Source organism: Microcaecilia unicolor, chromosome 4 (genome assembly GCF_901765095.1).
Source record: "Microcaecilia unicolor chromosome 4, aMicUni1.1, whole genome shotgun sequence".
Taxonomy (NCBI): domain Eukaryota; kingdom Metazoa; phylum Chordata; class Amphibia; order Gymnophiona; family Siphonopidae; genus Microcaecilia; species Microcaecilia unicolor.
This window is the reverse complement of record NC_044034.1, coordinates 308,514,586-308,532,621: the sequence shown is the minus strand read 5'-3', so window position 1 is coordinate 308,532,621 and position 18,036 is coordinate 308,514,586. Positions and strand designations below refer to the sequence as shown.

The following is an 18,036-nucleotide window of genomic DNA, read 5'->3' as shown; positions in this document are numbered from 1 at the left end:
AATGCTTACCATTCTCAAAGACCTACTGAATGGACAAGATAGTCAGCTAATTTTAGATGGTGAGGGGTTTCAGCTGAAAAATTTGTCTAAATCTTAGCTGGACAATTTTTTTAATTCAAAATTTTTATTAATTACTACTTCTACCTGTATAACTGGACAAAATTTGACCAAATAGGTTTAGCATGGCTATATTCCTTGTCTAAATTTAGCTAGTTAGCATTGAAAACCAGAAACTAACTGGGTAAAACCTTTAAAAATAAAAGCAATTAGCAATCCTTCCATCTTTCCTAACTCTTTATATACCAAGCACCTGAGATAGTAGGACCCCTTTCTCCCCCCTTCACTCTTTCTATATGCAAAATCCCTCTGGGGCAGCTGGTGCTCGCCTTGCTTTTCCTTCTCTTTCTACATAAGAATTTAACGTAAAAGAAGAGTCCATAAACCATTATTAAGATAGACTTGGGAAAATCTGCTGCTTATTCTTGAAATAAACAGTATAAAAATCTGTTTTACTTTCTTGGGAATCTGCCAGGTACTTGGACTTGATGGAACTTCAGTCTGTCCCAGTATGGCAAAGGTTATGTACATATGTACCTTTTTTTGGACAGAACCAAGGGAGAGGGAATCCCTGGCCAGCACTTCCTTTTTGAGACAGGAGAGAGAGAAAGGGATCTGCTGTCCATAGGGTTATTTTAATTTTATTATTTATATATTTTAAAAAAATTTATAGAGCCAGAAGGGCAGAGAGGAGGCTGCTGTCAGGGAGCTCTGTATTCTTTGAGACTGGTGAGGGTTATCCTCAGTCAGTTTTTTTGTTGGAATATTGGGCTGGCAGGTCATAGAGAAACAGTGGGCACTGGGGATGAGGAAAGGGCTCCAAAAATTTACATAATTTTATGATCAAACTTAGTTTCCACTTAGGAGGTAAATTTAAAAAGTAATTTTTGCGTGTATATGGCCGCATACTTGCATAAATGACATCATAAAATACTGACTAGTGTAAAAGTGTCATGACATGAAGGTGCATACTGTGAGGGAGGTAGATCAAGTTAGTATGCATACAGATTATAAACTACCGTAATCTATGCACCTTCATTAACACCAAGTTCTGATCATATCAACATTCAAACTACAATCTTTGCCACATATGATAACTAATGAAGGTGGCTGTGGAGGTGCCTACCAAGGAGGTTTGATTGGCAGGAGACAGCTTCGCATGACAAGGCTGAAGCCGCCTACACCCAAGGAGGCTTAATTGCTTCCCTATGCAGCAGTTGCCATCTTGGTACACTCAGAATACATTACTTTGTATGGCAGCAAGCTCTGCCTACTGGCTTCAGACCAGATAATGGGTCAATCATGCTCCTGTTGTCTCTTGTCAATTAAACCTCCCTGGTGCTTACCTATAATGTCATGTAATAAAATTACCCTTTGCATGTTTAATGTTCTCTCAGTGTAGACATATCTTTCTTGCTCAGATTTCTAAACAATATGCTTGGATGAAATGATTTGTGAATACATTTTTCCAACACATCTACATCTTTCTTTTCAAACTTTATTTTTATTGAGAATTTTCAGCACATTTCAATGCTTTCAGCATAGTCAGGTTATCCACTTATTTCACACTGCAAATGATAGATACACTAAAAGGCCTATTTATTGCACTGTAGTAAAATGTGCATGATTGCAGTTTAATAAATAGACTCCTTGGTGCAGGGCCACTGAAAGAGGTGGCAAGATGAGCACTTGCTAGAAGAATCATGCCCGGGGGTGGGGGATGCCATGCTATTGTCAACAGTGAGCAGACCTCTGCTCTCGATTGTCCACTTCTATGTGACCCAATGAATAGTTAAGATCTGGAACTTGTTACCAGAGGATTTAAACAAGGTTTAGACAAGTTCATTGAAGAAAAGTCCATAATCTGCTATTAAAATATACATGGGAAAAGCCACTAATTATCCATGGGATCAGTAGCATGGAATCTTGATACTCTTTGGGATTCTGCCAGGTACTTGTGACCTGAACTGGCCACTGCTGGAAACAGGATACTGGGCTACATGAACCACCAGTCTGACACAATAGACCAAGTTCTATAAATAGTGCTGAAAAAGGTGCGGGAAAAAAACATGCTAAGCGCTATTCTATCAGAGGCGCTGAAAGTTAGGCACCATTTATAACTAGCGCTTAGCGCCGGGATTTGCATCTAACTTTAGATGCAAGGATTTACACTAAGAGGGGCATAATCGAACGGGGCACCCAAGTTTTCATGAGGGCGTCCTTGCAGGACAGCCTGCGAAGGGGCGGGGAAACCCATATTAATGAAACAAGATGGGCGTCCATCTTTCGTTTCGATAATACGGTCGGGGATGCCCAAATCTCAACATTTAGGTCGACCTTAGAGATGGTCGACCTTAGAGATGGTCGTCCCCAGTTTTCGGCCATAATAGAAACTGAGGACACTCTAGAAATGTTAAGTAGTAGTAGTAGTAGGACGCCCATCTCAAAAATGACCAAATCCAAGCCCTTTGGTCATGGGAGGAGCCAGCATTCGTAGTGCACTGATCCCCCTGACATGCCAGGACACCAACCGGGCACCCTAGAGGGTACAGCAGTGGACTTCACAAATTGCTCCCAGGTGCATAGCTCCTTTACCTTGGGTGCTGAGCCCCCGAAAACCCACTCCCCACAACTGTACACCACTACCATGGCCCTAAGGGGTGAAGGGGGGCACCTACATGTGGGCACAGTGGGTTTGTGGTGGGTTTTGGAGGGCTCACATTTACCACCACAAGTGTAACAGGTAGGGGGGATGGGCCTGGGTCCACCTGCCTGAAGTGCACTGCACCCACTAAAACTGCTCCAGGGACGTGCATACTGCTGTCATGGAGCTGGGTATGACATTTGAGGCTGGCAAAAACTTTTTTAAAAGTTTTTTTTAGGGTGGGAGGGGGTTGGTGACCACTGGGGGAGTAAGGGGAGGTCATCCCCAATACCCTCCGGTGGTCATCTGGTCAGTTCGGGCACCTTTTCACGGCTTGGTCACAAGAAAAAAATTCACCAAGTAAAGCCTGTCAAGTGCTCGTCAGGGACGCCCTTCTTTTTTCCATTATCGACCGAGGACGCCCATCTCTTAATCATGCCCCATTCCCGCCTTCACTAAGGTGCTCCCGTGAACTTTGGTTGTCCCTGCAATGGAAAGCAGTTGAGGATGCCCAAAATCGGCTTTCGATTATGCCGATTTGGGTGACCCTGAGAGAAGGACGCCCATCTACCGATTTGTGTCGGACGATCGGCACCCTTCTCTTTCGAAAATAAGCCTGTAAGTAAACCTTGGTATAAATCCTTGTGCCTAACTTTGGCATGGATCCCCCTTATTCTATAATAGCACACATAACACCATTGATTCACCCATGATACTCCCATGGCCATGTTCCCTTTTTGGGGCCATATGTAAAATTTATGTGCAGATACCTGCAACTAAAAATGTGCAAGTACATTTTAATTAATGTCACTTAGTGCCAATAATTTATCATTAGTACTCAATCAGTACTAGTTGGCTTGTTATTCAATTAAATTGTGTGCGCAAATTGGGCACCTGCCCAAATTTGTACACATAATTATGAGCACCATGTATAGAATTTATGGGAATATGGCTATTCTTATGTTCTTATGGCTGTGTCATAAGTAGGGAATTCCCTCTTTACTTTGCTTGCATCATTGGAAAAGGATGCCCCCCAGTCACTAGCATCGCCCTGCCTAGCTCATGAAGGGGAATGGGCCTGAGTACATGAATAATAGGATGATCCTCCACACACCGCCAAGGACACTAAGGTCCTCCCAAGGACTATCACTAACCACATCCTCTCCAAAAGACATTACACCAGGGGCGTAGCTACGGGTGGGCCTGGGTGGGCCCAGGCCCACACAGTCTTTTGCGACCTTCTCCTCGACGATGACAGTCTTCTTGCAGCGGCGAGCGGGCGGGCGTAAAACCAGCAAGCAGCCAGGCTCGACTCCGTCCTTTGCTTCCTGCCCTCTCTCAGCGTCCCGCCCGCCCGAAAGGAAATGACATCAGAGGAAGGCGGGGTGCAGAGAGAGGGCAGGAAGCGAAGGACGGAGTGGAGCCTGGCTGCTTGCTACTTTTACGGGCGCCTGCCACTGCGACTTCGATGTACTGGGATCCCATATTCCACTCCCTGGCACTTCAAGCAGGTGGCTGGGGGACCTGGCCTTTTTCCAGCCTCGATGTTTTCTTCAGCTTTATCTGCATTCATTGACTAGTGTTCTTTCGGGAGCTCACTAGATTTTAGCTGGTAGGTGAGTTAAGCACGATGTATTTATACTGTTTAAAAAAGTGCAAGGGTATTTGCCCCCGCTCAACTACTTAACAGGGGTCTTTAGCTTGCAGACTTTCTGCTACCTAATTTTCAAATGGATAACTGTTCCTTTGAAAATTTGCTAAAATCCGTGTATTAAAGAGCCCAAAACTATGGGGATGACTGAAATTATTTCCAAAATGGGAAAAATCTTTTAGCGCCTCTGGCCCTGGTTTATTTTTTTTCTGTAATGCACATAATGGTCACAAATATTCTGTCCCTTTACATTTCAGATATATTGGTTGATTTTCTATATTTGATATTTTAACCTAGGTAAATGTAGCATATTTTAACGTCTACCGCATTGATTCCCAAACCTGTCCTGGAGACTCCCCTGCCAGTCAAGTTTTCAGGATGTCCACGGTGAATATTCCTGAGAGAGATTTACATTCACTGCCTCCACAGCATGCGGGTTTCTCTCATGGATGTTCATTGTGTTGTGTCATGTGTTTTTCATGTGTGATCAAGGTGCAGTATTCTGCTAGCGTGTAGTATTTGCAGCCCTTTTTGTTTTGCTTTTTTTTCACGAGGTAGTGTATTGGTGTTTTAGAGCCTAGTGTAATTACAGTTCTGCCTTTTCAAGCATAAGGTTGTAGCTCATCCTGTCCTTGGAATTAGTGCTGTTATGGTTTAGTAAGAATATGCGTGTGTTTTTGCACAAGTTTGTGTATAGCATTTTGCAGTAGAGAGATTGTGGGATAATGTAATTATATTTAAAAATATCAATTTTTCCATTAAGTATGTATGTGGTTATACTGATGCAGGGCAGCTGTTGGGCAGACTACTTAGAAATCCATCATCAAGTGAATTCTAAGGCCATATTTTGTAGGATCCCAAAAGACACTACTCATACTTATATAGACAGTGCGTGCCCACCCATATTAGCTCTGGGCCCACCCAAAATCTCAGGTCTGGCTAGGGCACTGCATTACACGATGTGATACCCGCAAACAAGCCTTCTCCGGAGTAGCCCCCACACTCTGGACTTCACTGACTGAAAGGCTCTGCTTAACACAAGACTACTTCAGGAAGCAGGTGAAAGCTTGACTCTTCAACCAGGTCTTTAATGGAAGAAGTAACTAACTTGCTAGTCTCACTTACACACACAAAAGGAGTGATTCGGACTGCACATACTGCAACAGGACATGTTTATCCACTCCTACCCTGAGATAATATTTAACCATCTCTCTGAACTCATGTGCAACTTTCTTTAAATCAGTCACCTTACTTTCTAACTCTTCTTACTCTCATACCTATCTATATTTTACATCTTTGCTTTACCCTTCACTATCAATTAATATGTTCTATTAGATATTGTGTTGACATTGTAATAAGTATATACCATGCCATACTTTGTATTATTTGAATATTTTTACTGCTATAATTGCCTATTGCTCATGTTTGATCTATTCTTACAGTACACCGCCTTGAGTGAATTCCTTCAAAAAGGCGGTAAATAAATTCTAATAAATAGATAAATAAATAAAGGGAAAGGGAGATGGGACTTGATATACTGCCTTTTTGAGGTTTTTGCAACTACATTCAAAGCGGTTTACATATATTCAGGTACTCAGTATCGCCTTGCCCTCCCTATATCTGGGGTGCTATAAAGCCCCCACCTTAGTATCTTATTCAGTACAAATTTTGCCATATGAACAAAACGGGGGAAACTGCTTTCTGAGGATGGCCCTATGCCAGAAATTCTAATGTAGGTTTAAAAAGCCTGTACCAATATACTTACAAAAGTTGGTTTTGGTTTGGTGGCCTGGCCAGGAGGAGGTGGAGGAAATAGAAGGGATCTTGCAGTGAGCTGATAGCAAAAAACCAGATTAATTTGTTGACAAATGTTTGATATTGCAGTAAAATAGAATTCAAATAACGAGACTGTGGTTAGTGGTAATACATTTCCCCAATGGGTCAAGTCAGGTTTGAACCAATTTCAGACTAGTTTCAGATCAACAGAATTTTCAAATATTTCACTCAGTCATCTGGGGAACAGCTACATTTCTTCCAAAGTGAATATGGGGAACATCTAATGGAGTTGATGTGGATTTGCTGATTTGAAGGAATATGTATTTCAATCAGAACCCTTCCCCATGCACCCAGCAAATATGACAAATATGCTTAAATTGCAGTTTCAGGTTTATTGGGTTTCTTTTGGAGAAGGAAATGCTTTGCCAAGCTAATTACTGGTTCACTGAACAAATTTGCAAACATTTTTACAATAAAACCAGCAGAAACAAACTGGCAGCACAATATAATTGGAGCATTTAATTGTATTTCTCTTTGTCCTTCAAATTCAAGACCTAATTAACATATTTTTTCTTAGTGGGATAAATTATGTTAGCAACAAAACTTGACAATCATCCTGTGATATATGAAAACAGAAGAAAAGACCAAAACTGAAAGCGCTGTATAAATCTCTAAGGATGTGTAAAGTTTATGCAAACATCAGCAAGTAATAGGGGTGAAGCAGAAGGATTTCACTGGCCTCTTTCACCTCTTTCTTCCCTTGTGACAGGCCACAGGGAGACTAATGACTCAGCCACACCACAGTGAGAAAATATTTGAGAAGTCAGAAGTGCCACAAAGCTAAAAGGAGTCAGGCAAAGCTGTATTGAAATATATCACATGCTCAAGACTGAGGTAAAAGAGTTAGGAGTCCTTTAATTAAGCTGCAGTAAAAAGGGGTCTGCGCTAGCATCAGCAAGTGTTTTTGACATGCACTGAGGCCCCTTTTTACTGCAGTGGGTAAAAGGCTGGCCATTTTTGAGGAAAAGAAATGGCTGTGCAGTAAGTGAATCATTTACCGCACGCCAATTTTAGTGGGGAGCCCTTACCGCCACTCATTGAGATGGTGGTAAGGGCTCCTGCACTAACCTAGCGGTATGAAGAGAAGTGGGATGTTTGACCACGGAAACCAAAAGCTGGAGAGATGAATTCTTCTGAAATCAAACGTTTATGCATCAGGAGTCTCAATGGACGGAGAGCATCTGATGCACAAATGTTGGAGAATATAAACTGGTTAAGTGTGGAGTCAATGAAGTCGGTCTTTTAAAAGAGACTTGCTTGTCGATGGGTTAAGTTACCGGCATAAACGTCTTTCGTTTATGCCAGTAACTTAACCCATCGATAAGCAAGTCTCTTTTTCAACAAAAGCTCTTTTTAAAGACCGACTTCATTGACTCCACACTTAACCAGTTTATATTCTCCAACATTTGCGCATCAGATGCTCTCCGTCCATTGAGACTCCTGATGCATAAACATTTGCTTTTAGAAGAATTCATCTCTCCAGCTTTTGGTTTCCATGGTCAAACATCCCACTTCTCTTCATACCTTGTGTTTTCTGTGGGACGTTCGAGTTCTCCGCCTTAGGCGGATCTTCCTGGACACTAACCTAGCGGTAACCAGGCAGTGTGTTGTGTTGCCCGATTACCACCAGTTAAGTTCTGGCACTATAAAAATCTAAAAATTACTGTAGTGCCAGAAATGGTATGTGCTGGGGGTAGAAACTACTGCCAGGCTCCTGCGGTAGTTCCGGTTTGGCACGCGGGAAGCCCGTTGCCACACGCCAACCCTTTAAGTAAAAGGGCCCCTAAACAAGCCTCCCCACACTGCTCATCATTTCATAGACCTTGTAGAGCTGAAGGGGGAAGTTATCAATAGGGGCTACCATTAAGATGTGTTACCACTGGTCCTATTTTATGCAATGAGACCTGGATACTAATAATCTGAGTTAACAGTAAAATAACTCATCTTAATGGTAGCTCGTGTTGATAACTCCCTCCTAAAGAGAAGAAAATTGCGGACTTCAATAAACTGACATAGAATTGAAGTGGGATGCATGATAATGAATCATAAAAATCACAATTAAAGAAAATAAGAGAGAAAGGATCAATGAGGAATATAGATGCTGGTACTGGAAAAAGTATTGAATTCACTGAACCCAGTTTCTGAAGGTCCATATACACATGAAATTATTTCAGATGAATGAGAGATTGTTTGGAAATTATTGCTTTCTACTCTCTCATAGAAAATTTATATTGACCGCGGTAGATAGATACATTTGTGGATGGAAAATGGTCATTTATGTGCATACTAGTAAAAAAGGCCCGTTTCTGACACATATGAAACGGGCGCTAGCAAGGTTTTCCTCATAGTGTGTATGTTTTGGAGAGTGTATGTGAGAGTGACTGTGTATGATAGAGAGAGTGAAAGTGCGAGTGTGTGTGTGTGTGTGAGAGAGAGAGTGAGTCTGGGTGTGAGTGTGTCTGTGAGAGAGTGTGTGTGTGAGAATGAGAATGTGTGCAATTGCGTATGGGAGACACAGTGTGATAGAGAGAGAGAGAGAGAGTGTGTTTCACACAGATACAGTGTGTACGAGAGTGAGAGTGTATGTGAGGCACAGATTGTCTGTGAGACTGAGTGTATGAGACCAAGCGAGTATGTAAGTGACTGTGTGACACATAGAGAGTGAATGTGATACACTGTGAGACAGAGTGTGTGAGAGTGAGAGACAGAAAGACATTGTCTGTGTGAGAGAGAGAGAGAGAGAGAGAGTGTGTGTGTGTGTGACAGAGATACCTCCCTCCCTCTCTCTCTATGGTGTCAGGCCCCCCTCTTTTTCTGGTGTCTGAGATTGCTGCCACTAAACCTAAGCAATTGGTGTGCTGGAGGAGAGAAAGAAAGAGAGTGTGTGTGTGTGTGTGTGGGGGGGGGATGTGTTGGAGGGGTTCAGCTTGGAAGAAGAGGGGTGTGGGGGATTCAGGATACGCTGCCAGATGAAAGTGAGAGAGTGAGTGTGTGTGTGTGTGTGTGTGTGTGTGGGGGGGGGGGGTTCAGGAAGCAATGCCAGATGACAGAGTGAGGGAGCGTGTGTGTGTGTGGGGGGGCAGGGGGTTCAGGAAGCGCTGCCAGATGAGTGAGAGAGTGAGTGTGTGTGTATGGGGTTTCATGAAGCGCTGCCAGATGAGAGAGAGTGAGTGTGTGTGGGGGGGGGGGGGGGGGGGGGGTAGAGGGGGGTTCAGGAAGCGCTGCCAGATGAGAGTGTGGGTGTGTGTGTTTTGGGGGTGTGGGGGGGGTGTTGGGGGGGTTCAGCTTGGAAAAAGAGGGGTGTGGGTGGTTCAGGAAGCGCTGCCAGATGAGTGAGTGAGTGTGTGTGTGGGGGGGGGGGGGGGTTCAAGTTTTGCCTGATGATAGTGAGTGTTTGTGTTTGTGGCGTGTGTTCAGGAAGCACTGGCAGATGAGAGAGTGAGTGAGTGTGTGTGTTGGGGGGGGGGGGGGTCAGGAAGCGGGGCTAAATGAGAGTGAGTGAGTAAGTGTGTGTGTGTGTTGGGGGGGGGGTTCAGGTACGGCTGCCAGATTAGTGAGTGACTGTGTGTGGGGGGTGGCAGGGGTTTCTGGAAGCACTGCCAGATGAGACAGAGTGATTGTGTGTGGGGGTGGGGTGCGTGGAGGGGGGGTTCAGGAAGCGTTGGCAGATGAGATTTTGTGAGAGTGTGTATGTTGGAGGGGTATGGGGGGTGTGTTGGGTGGTTCAGTTTGGAAGAAGAGGGGTGGGGGGGGGTCTGGAAGCGCTGCCAGATGAGTGTGGGGGGCGGTTTATCAAGCGTTTGCAGATGAGAGTGAGTTTGTGTGTGTGTGTGTGTGTGGTGGTGGTGGTGGGGTGGTTCAGGAAGTGTGGCTAAATGAGAGTGAGTGAGTGAGTGTGTGTGTGTGTGGGGGGGTTCAGGAACAGCTGCCAGATTAGTGAGTGACTGTGTGTGGGTGTGGCAGGGGTTTTAGGAAGCGCTGCCAGATGAGAGTGTGTGTGTGTGTGTATATGTGTGTGTGTGTACGTGGTTTCTGGAAGCGCTGCCATATGAGACAGAGTGTGTGTGTGTGTGTGTGTGGGGGGGGGGGGTTCAGGATGCGCTGGCAGATGAGATTTTTAGAGAGAGAGTGTGTGTGTTGGAGGGTTGTGGGGGGTGTGTTGTGGTGTTCAACTTGGAAGAAGAGGGGTGTGGGGGGGGGGGGTCTGGTAGGGCTGCCAGATGAGTGAGTGAATGTATGTGTGTGTGTGGGGGCAGGGGTTTCTGGAAGCGGTGCTTTGAAGATGAGTGAAGGAAGCGCTGCCAGATTGCAGGGGTTTGTTTTTTGCCGTCACTGCCTCCTCCGCGTGATGTTCTCCCCCCCCCCCGCCGCCATCCCACCCACCACGATGGTCCCGCTGCTGCCGCCATCCCACCCACCGTTGCGTAGTTTTGCTGGCGGGGGACCCAAAATCCCGCCAGCAGAAGTCCTGTGTTGTCTGCTGACTCAGCATGTTCTTCAGCATTGCTAGCCTCTGCTGGGCGGGGTTATGTGCGTCTGACGTCCTGCACGTGCATGACGTCAGACGCACAGAAGCCCTGCCTGCAGAGGCTAGTAATGCTGAAGATCACGCCGGAGTCTGAAGACAGGACTTGTGCTGGTGGGGTTTTGTGTCCTCCGCCAGCAAATCTACACGACGGTGGGTGGCTTGGGGTGGGCGGCTCGGAGGGGGGTGTTGCACCTCCTTCTTTTTGTGGGCTTTTCTTCTGTTGAGGTTTGTTGGTTGTTTTGGGGGGGCATTGCGCGAGGGGGGGCGGTGGGTGATGGACCTCGGTCATTCTGTTGGTGGGGCTTCATTTTATCTATGTAGCTTTCGGGTGGTTTTCGAGGTTGGTGGCCAGCGTTTCCTTGGCAGGGGGAGGAGTAGGGAAACACGCAGTCCCTTCTTTCATTTTTCTGTTGGTCTTCCGCCCTCGATGTCATGACGTTTGACGCGAGGGCGGGGCAGCAAGTCGTTCATTGGCTTCACCACCATGAACTTCAGAACGTTGTCCTCAGAACGTTGAGGGTGAGTTTTATTATATTAGATGTGTTCATATACTCATGAGAATGACTAGAATACCAGCATTTATGTGCGTTCTTGCCACCTAAAACTGGTTGGTTCTTTGTAAAATGATCCTCACAATGCCCATAATTTCCAGTGTTAGAAAATACAGTATTTCTTAAAATCTGCAGATTGACTCATACCTCAGGGGTGTGTACAATGGGAATATTCTGTTTTCTGCTCTGCTCCTGAACTGTGAATGCTGGGTTGCTTAAGCCAGATACATTAGAAGTGGGTTGAGTGCTGAAGAAAATAAAAATATTACTTACTATCTGCTATGAATATTCCAAGATTACTTTAGTCCTGTCCTGACATTGTAGACCCCTTTTACTAAGCTGCGTAGATACACGTGCCCAACGTGCGCCAAATTGGAGTTACCACCTGGTTACCACATGGCCCTTGTGGTAAATTTCAATTTTAGCACGTCTGCTATGCATCTCTGAAAAATATTTTTTATTTTCTGGCGCGCATAACAGACGTGTGCCAAGTGGCATCTGATGCGCGTAGGTCATTACTGCCCAATTCTTTACCGCTAGGTCTATGGCTGGCGGTAAGGTCTCAGACCCAAAATGGACACGCGGCAATTTTGATTTTGCCGCACGTCCATTTTCGGGGGAAACAAAGAAAGTGAGACCTTTTTTACAGGTGCGCTGAAAAATGGATTGGCGCATGCCCAAAACCCCCGCCTACACTACCGCAAGCCATTTTTCAGAGCACCTTTGTAAAAGGACCCCTGTGTGCATTAGATCTTCCACAGCTGGAATAAAATTGTTGGTCACTGTATGCTGTGCAGTACTCCATATATACTCATGGTGAGAAGCATCTAATTGAAACCCACAATGCAATGGAAGATCACCTGGAATCAGGACGTGGGGGACCTCTAATGAAATTTTGTGGCCTTTTTTTCATAATAGTGTTCTGATTGCCAACCCTTCATTTTGCCTTTAGTTGCTTTTACTAATAACTTTAAAGGCCTCTGTGGTGGGCACAAGCCTTTATGTTGACAATTGGGGAAAGGGAAATGTGTCTTGATATACCACCTTTCTGAGGTTTTTGCAACTACATTCAAAGCGGTTTACATATATTCAGGTACTTATTTTGTACCAGGGGCAATGGAGGGTTAAGTGACTTGCTCAGAGTCACAAGGAGCTGCAGTGGGAATCAAACTCAGTTCCCCAGGATCAAAGTCCACTGCACTAACCACGAGGCTACTCCTCCATTGGGCATGAGAGCCTTCATATTCAGTAGCTCCTGAACAAGGTAAATCAGAGTCTGGGTACCTAGGAGTCAAACTTTTCCAGTTATATCCTTTTTTCAAATATTGGACCTTTCAAAGGATGCAGTCCTATGTGAGAAACACTGACACAGAACACAGGAAGAGATGAGGCCTGCCTGACAACTGCACCCTACCAATATATTTTGCTACTCAAAGTGCTGATTTCATATGAAGTGCCCAAAACACCACAATGTGTATGGATGCGATTCAAAGGCTAAGGTGGTAGAGTATGAGAAAGATTGCTGCTAACCATTCATGGATTACTCATGGATTTTTTTTTTCAGCAAAAGCATGCTAGGTAGATTGGACTCACTGTTGGTTTATGAAGAAGATGAAATATGAAGATAGAGGTCTTACCTATGAAATTGCTTCATTGTCTGCGGAAACTTTTTGTATCGTATAAGCAACCCAATGATAACGCCAGTCACAATGATAATCATCACAACAACGACCACAATGATAGCAATACCTGAGAAAGAGAAGGAAGTTTTATCTCTCAAAGGCTAGCCAAGAAATGTATTTAGTCCATTAAAAAGTATTAGCAAATCTTTTCAAATTGACTGACATTGCAACTGCATTGCTTGAAGCAGAAATAAGGAGAGACAGCAGCCGCAGAAGTGGTTGAGTTTGTATTAAAATGTGGTTTAAATCAGAATCTCTTCCGGAAAGGGTTAAACATTGAAGAGGAGTTACAAACAAATCTTATTGCTAGAGGTGTTCAAATTCCTTCAAAACTCCTCTATAAACACCTGGAAGGATAAACGTTTTGTAGTGCACCCAGTCTCCTAACCCAGAAACCAACAGTACTCAACAGCTTAACTCAAGGTTAATGAATAAACATAGGAATTTCACACAAAGGCAACAACACAAAAGAATTATATGGTTTTGAAGCAAGTGCAACATAAAGATGAGGAATTGGCAGCAGTCCTGGATTAGTGCAGTAGCATATAAATCCTTGCAAATTGGCTGTTTGTGGAAATAAAGTTGTAGGTGATACATGTTAGTCCAATAAAAATGTAACTTACTTATGCTTTCAAGAGTTATCCTTTCCCCATCTGGTCAGTGAAGAAATAATGCAGTTACACTGGGTTTAAACAGTACAAACTCAGCTCAGTTTTAGATTGTTTGCAGATGTTAGTACTGCTCAGTGAAACAGGACTGGGGGATAGACAGAGGTAGTGTGACATTTCAAAGACCCTATATCTGATAATGAATCAGAGTGTAGGGGTGTGTAGTCCAAATTATTTTTATTTTGTTTTCCATGTTGTTGACAGGAATTTTCATTTTGCTACTGTTGCTGTTGTTGTTTTTAAGAATTATTATTATTTGGTTTTGGAAGAAATGTCATTAGTAATGCATACTCTTCCAAAAGAATGCACATTATTTTTCAATATTGTGTACACTGAGAAGAGTGCCTGCCACACACACACACACACACAATGGCAAGGGAAATGTCAAAGACATGAATGCACATCTTGTGTTAGTCTCAAAGGGCCAGGTTCAGTGAATCATACCCAAAGTTAGGCACCATTACGATCCACACTAAATATTCTGTAAAGGGCAGTCTGTGCTGTGCCTAATTTTGGTGCGGGCACTTATGCCTGTTGAAAGCTGGTGTAAATGCTCAAGACCAACTGAAGACAGTTAGGTGCGCAAATCTTGGTATTCTATAATATTGCACCTAATTTCTGGGAATACCCCTCATCTATGTGCCTCCCATGGCTACACCCTTTTTGAGTTGCATACTTTGGCCCCGATATTCAGACTGCGGGAGATAGCTGGGCTGTCTCCATTTCCAGTGACCGGTTTAACTTTGGCCGGTCCGATTTCAACTGGCTGCACTAATATTCAGTGCTGGCTGCTTAAAGTGAGACAGACAAAAGTTATTCCACCTATTTGGCTGCCAAACTTGGTTGCTCTTATAACCAGCTATCTTTAAGCTGCTAAGCAGCGATATTCAGTGCTTGATACTGGCTATCCAGCACTGAATACTTACGGATAGCTGCTTTTTAGCTGTCATTTTTGTTTGAATTTCGGGCGGTATGAAATTTAGGAGTAAATGTTATAGGACAGGGCATAGGGCAGATCCATGCATAACTCCAACTTACTGCCAATGAAGTGCTTGTTAACACCAATTATTGATTATTGGTGTCTAATTAATTAATTAGTTTATGTGCATATTGGGATCCACGCCCAAATTTGGGGGACCTATACAGATTCTGGGGTAAAGTGTTTGATCATTCTAATTTCTCAGATTTTCTATTCCTGTCTGCTCCTGGCGTTTCTTGTATGGCTATTGAGGCGTCATCTTCCTTTGAGAAATGTTGACCTAAGGAGCTGTCATTCAGGCCCGTTAATCAAAAGAAAATGCAGGTGCTAGAGGCCACTAGGGATGGACTAGCACCTGCATTTACACAGTGCCCATGATGAGAGGGCATCGGGCACAAGCGCATAGGGAATACCACAGAGTTCATTTAAATTATATTTACATGAGCTCTCCAGTATTCAGCCCGTATGATCAGAGCACTCTGCTCTGATCGTATGGGCCGAATAGCACCTTAACCCTATGACAGTTCGGAGCTGGCATTAGGGTTAAGGCTCTTTTTCTCCCCCATCCCATCCATGCTAGGCAGCCCAGGCTGCCACCATCAGTCCAGTGGATCCCTGGACTCCCCAATTGCTAAGGCCTTGGTGGCCTAGTGCTCCCCAAGCCCCCACACCACCTGGAAAGTGACATGGGGGGCTGAAGGTCTGGTGGACCTCCAGCCCCCCTAATCCCCCCCGACATCCCAAAAAACTCCCTGGTGGCCTAGTGGGCTACATACCCCACCCCTGGCCATCCTGGTGGTCTAGTGACCCCTCCCCCCATACCTCCTTGTGTGATGGAGGAGGCAATAGCACTCCCTCCTCTTCCAGTGCTGCCTCCAAAATGATGGCACCCTTCCTTGTCCAGTGCCTAAATTAGCATTTTATTAGCACTGATAATTGGGGAGTCAATTCCCTGTGCTGTTGCGGCACTAACTTTAGGGTGCTGTCTTGGAACAGTGCAGGGAATTGATCATCATGGCCTCAGCTTTTTAGTTTATATTATGTCTATAAAGATTAACAGGTATCACCTACAACTTAGTTGTTGACCTTATTTCCACATATCAAAGATAAGTTAGTAATCACAATTCTCTTCTCAAACTGACTTTTGAAATCTCAAGGTTGATAATGTCACTCTTCCCATGAATCCTTTGTACCAACAGACTGTCTAGCTCTTCTTTTCAGTTCAGTTACAACATGCCTAATTGGGCCCCTTTGAAAGTAGACAGATTGCCAGTTGAGTATTGCAAAAAGAAATATTGGTTAAGAGCTGATATTGCCATCAGTTTAATTACAGAGGTGGTATAAAGTTCCACAAAAGTGTGGCAAGTGTGGCAAATGAAGTGTAGTTTAAAATCACCACATTCTCACTCCAATTTCCACAGGGTCCTAGCAATATCAAGGTTTAGGGCTCTACTCAATGTCTGCACAGTCATGCAGCACAGCTGGGGAGGCGGTAGATATGGCGGTTAATGGGGACTCCTCTCTAGTCATTCAACCCCATTGCTCTTTCTTTAATCAACATGCAGGGCTTCACCTGGGACAAAATCCTTTTCTCCGTTGTTTTAAAAAACCTTTTTGTCCTGATGTGCTTCAGGCTTGCCACCTTTCTCTCTCTCTCTCGCTTTTTCTTCCTGTGCTCCAACTGGCTCTCAAAGTCAGATAGAATAAGGTATTGTGCAGACCTATAAAGCCATGGTAATCTGAGGCAGTCATTTGTATCAGGTCTGTAAGGGGTAATTTTATAGAACAGGGGTTCTCAACCCAGTTCTCGGGGAAACACCTAACTAGTCAAGTTTTCAGGCTATCCACAATGAAAATGCATGAGACAGATTTGCATACAATGGAGGCAGTGCATGCAAATTTCTCTCATGCGTATTCATTGTGGATATCCTGAAATCCTGACTGGCTAGGTATGTCTCAAGGACTGGGTTGAGAACCCCTGTTATAGAAGATTTATCATTCCTAAACCCTGTTTAATGCTTATAAAAGGCCTCTTGTAAAATTACCCCATGGGTTATGTGCTTAAAAGTATGAGTGATGACAAAAGGCACATAGTTTTATGCAACTTACATGTAAAGCTGTGGCCTATAAGAATATGAATATGCTGGAATTTGCAGGCACAGATGTTTATTGAAACCAAGGTTGCTATCTGGCACTATTTGCAATTACGTGGGAATTTTAATCCTCTTTTGTAGCACCACCCAACTTGCTTTAAACCAATTATTGCAGTGATGTTTTTTGGCTGCGAAACCAGTTAGGCATATTTTAACTCTGAATGCTGCAATCATGAGCCCTGAATCTGGCCACTAGATGTCGCAGTAGTGCAATGACTGGGACTCCCCCTCCCTAGTGACCTCTGTCTCCATGGCAACTGAATCCCAGCCAATCCAGACATTAGAGAGCTAGAATCACTGCACTGCCATTAAGTCGATAGATGTGAAATGTTAGTTGTTCTGCCACCACTAAACTCCATTACCATGGAAAGACATCACTCTGTACTTACTTGCTCCAGAAGCACTGTCACAGTTTGGTGGAGCCCAGCCTTCTTCACACTGGCATTTCAGTTCATGGTCACACACCTAACAAATCAACATTGTTTGTTATTTCTCCGTCTCAAGCACTGGGCATGTGTAAATTTTATCAGTACAGATGACAATTCTATTGTTTTTAAAACCCTAATGTATACATAATTCTAATAATCAGATCATTTCTATTTACAGCAGTTGTCTTCCAACTTTTGTCCAACAGAAAATCAGGTCTCAGACAACTTTTCCCCCCTTCTCTTCTTCTTTTTATGTGTAGTCTTTGCTCCTAAGTGTTTTTTGTGCTAAGATGATGCAAGGGAGGATAGGTCTTCATGTTCACCACTGTGCAGTGGGTGTATTCTTTTAGGATTTGGAAAGAACTATATAAGGTCCAGTATGTTGAGGTTGGAAATTAGAGGAGTTTGAGGTGTAAGGGTGATGTGATATGGGCTGAAGGGAACTAGGAGAGCTCTGAGGGAGCAGGAAAAGGATCTGCCTCTTGGAATGGCTGACTTGACCTATGAGATAGAGAGGACAATTCTCCCTAGGCTGGATATTCTTTAAGGGTGTGTATAAGTGCTATAGTATGTACTTGCACTGGGTAAATCTATCTTATTTGTACCCTTCTCCTCCACTGCCAGCTCCAGACTCCGTTCCTTTTATCTTGCTGTATCATATGCCTGGAATAGACTTCCTGAGTCGTCATCATCAGGCTTATTTTCGAAAGAGAAGGGCGCCCATCTTTCGACACAAATTGCAAGATGGGCATCCTTTTCCCAGGGTCGCCCAAATCGGCATAATCGAAAGCCGATTTTGGGTGTCCTCAATTGCTTTCCGTTGCGGGGACGACCAAAGTTCATGGGAGCGTGTCGGAAG

General features: G+C 44.1%; 1 protein-coding gene across 2 annotated transcripts in view; it reads right to left on the bottom strand.

Moving 5' to 3' along the window:
• The window catches only part of LOC115469316 (zinc metalloproteinase-disintegrin-like NaMP), a 126,444-nt gene that overhangs the window by 18,426 nt on the left and 89,982 nt on the right, over nucleotides 1-18,036 (bottom strand). The window contains exons 18-22 of one of the 2 annotated variants that reach the window (XM_030201822.1): nucleotides 17,139-17,214; nucleotides 13,573-13,602; nucleotides 12,905-13,016; nucleotides 11,415-11,514; nucleotides 6,118-6,186 (exon numbers count right to left, since the gene is read on the bottom strand). In XM_030201822.1, coding sequence (XP_030057682.1) covers nucleotides 6,118-6,186; nucleotides 11,415-11,514; nucleotides 12,905-13,016; nucleotides 13,573-13,602; nucleotides 17,139-17,214 — 387 coding nt within the window. The remainder of the gene's footprint in view (nucleotides 1-6,117; nucleotides 6,187-11,414; nucleotides 11,515-12,904; nucleotides 13,017-13,572; nucleotides 13,603-17,138; nucleotides 17,215-18,036) is intronic. The other variant, XM_030201823.1, reaches the window with a different exon arrangement.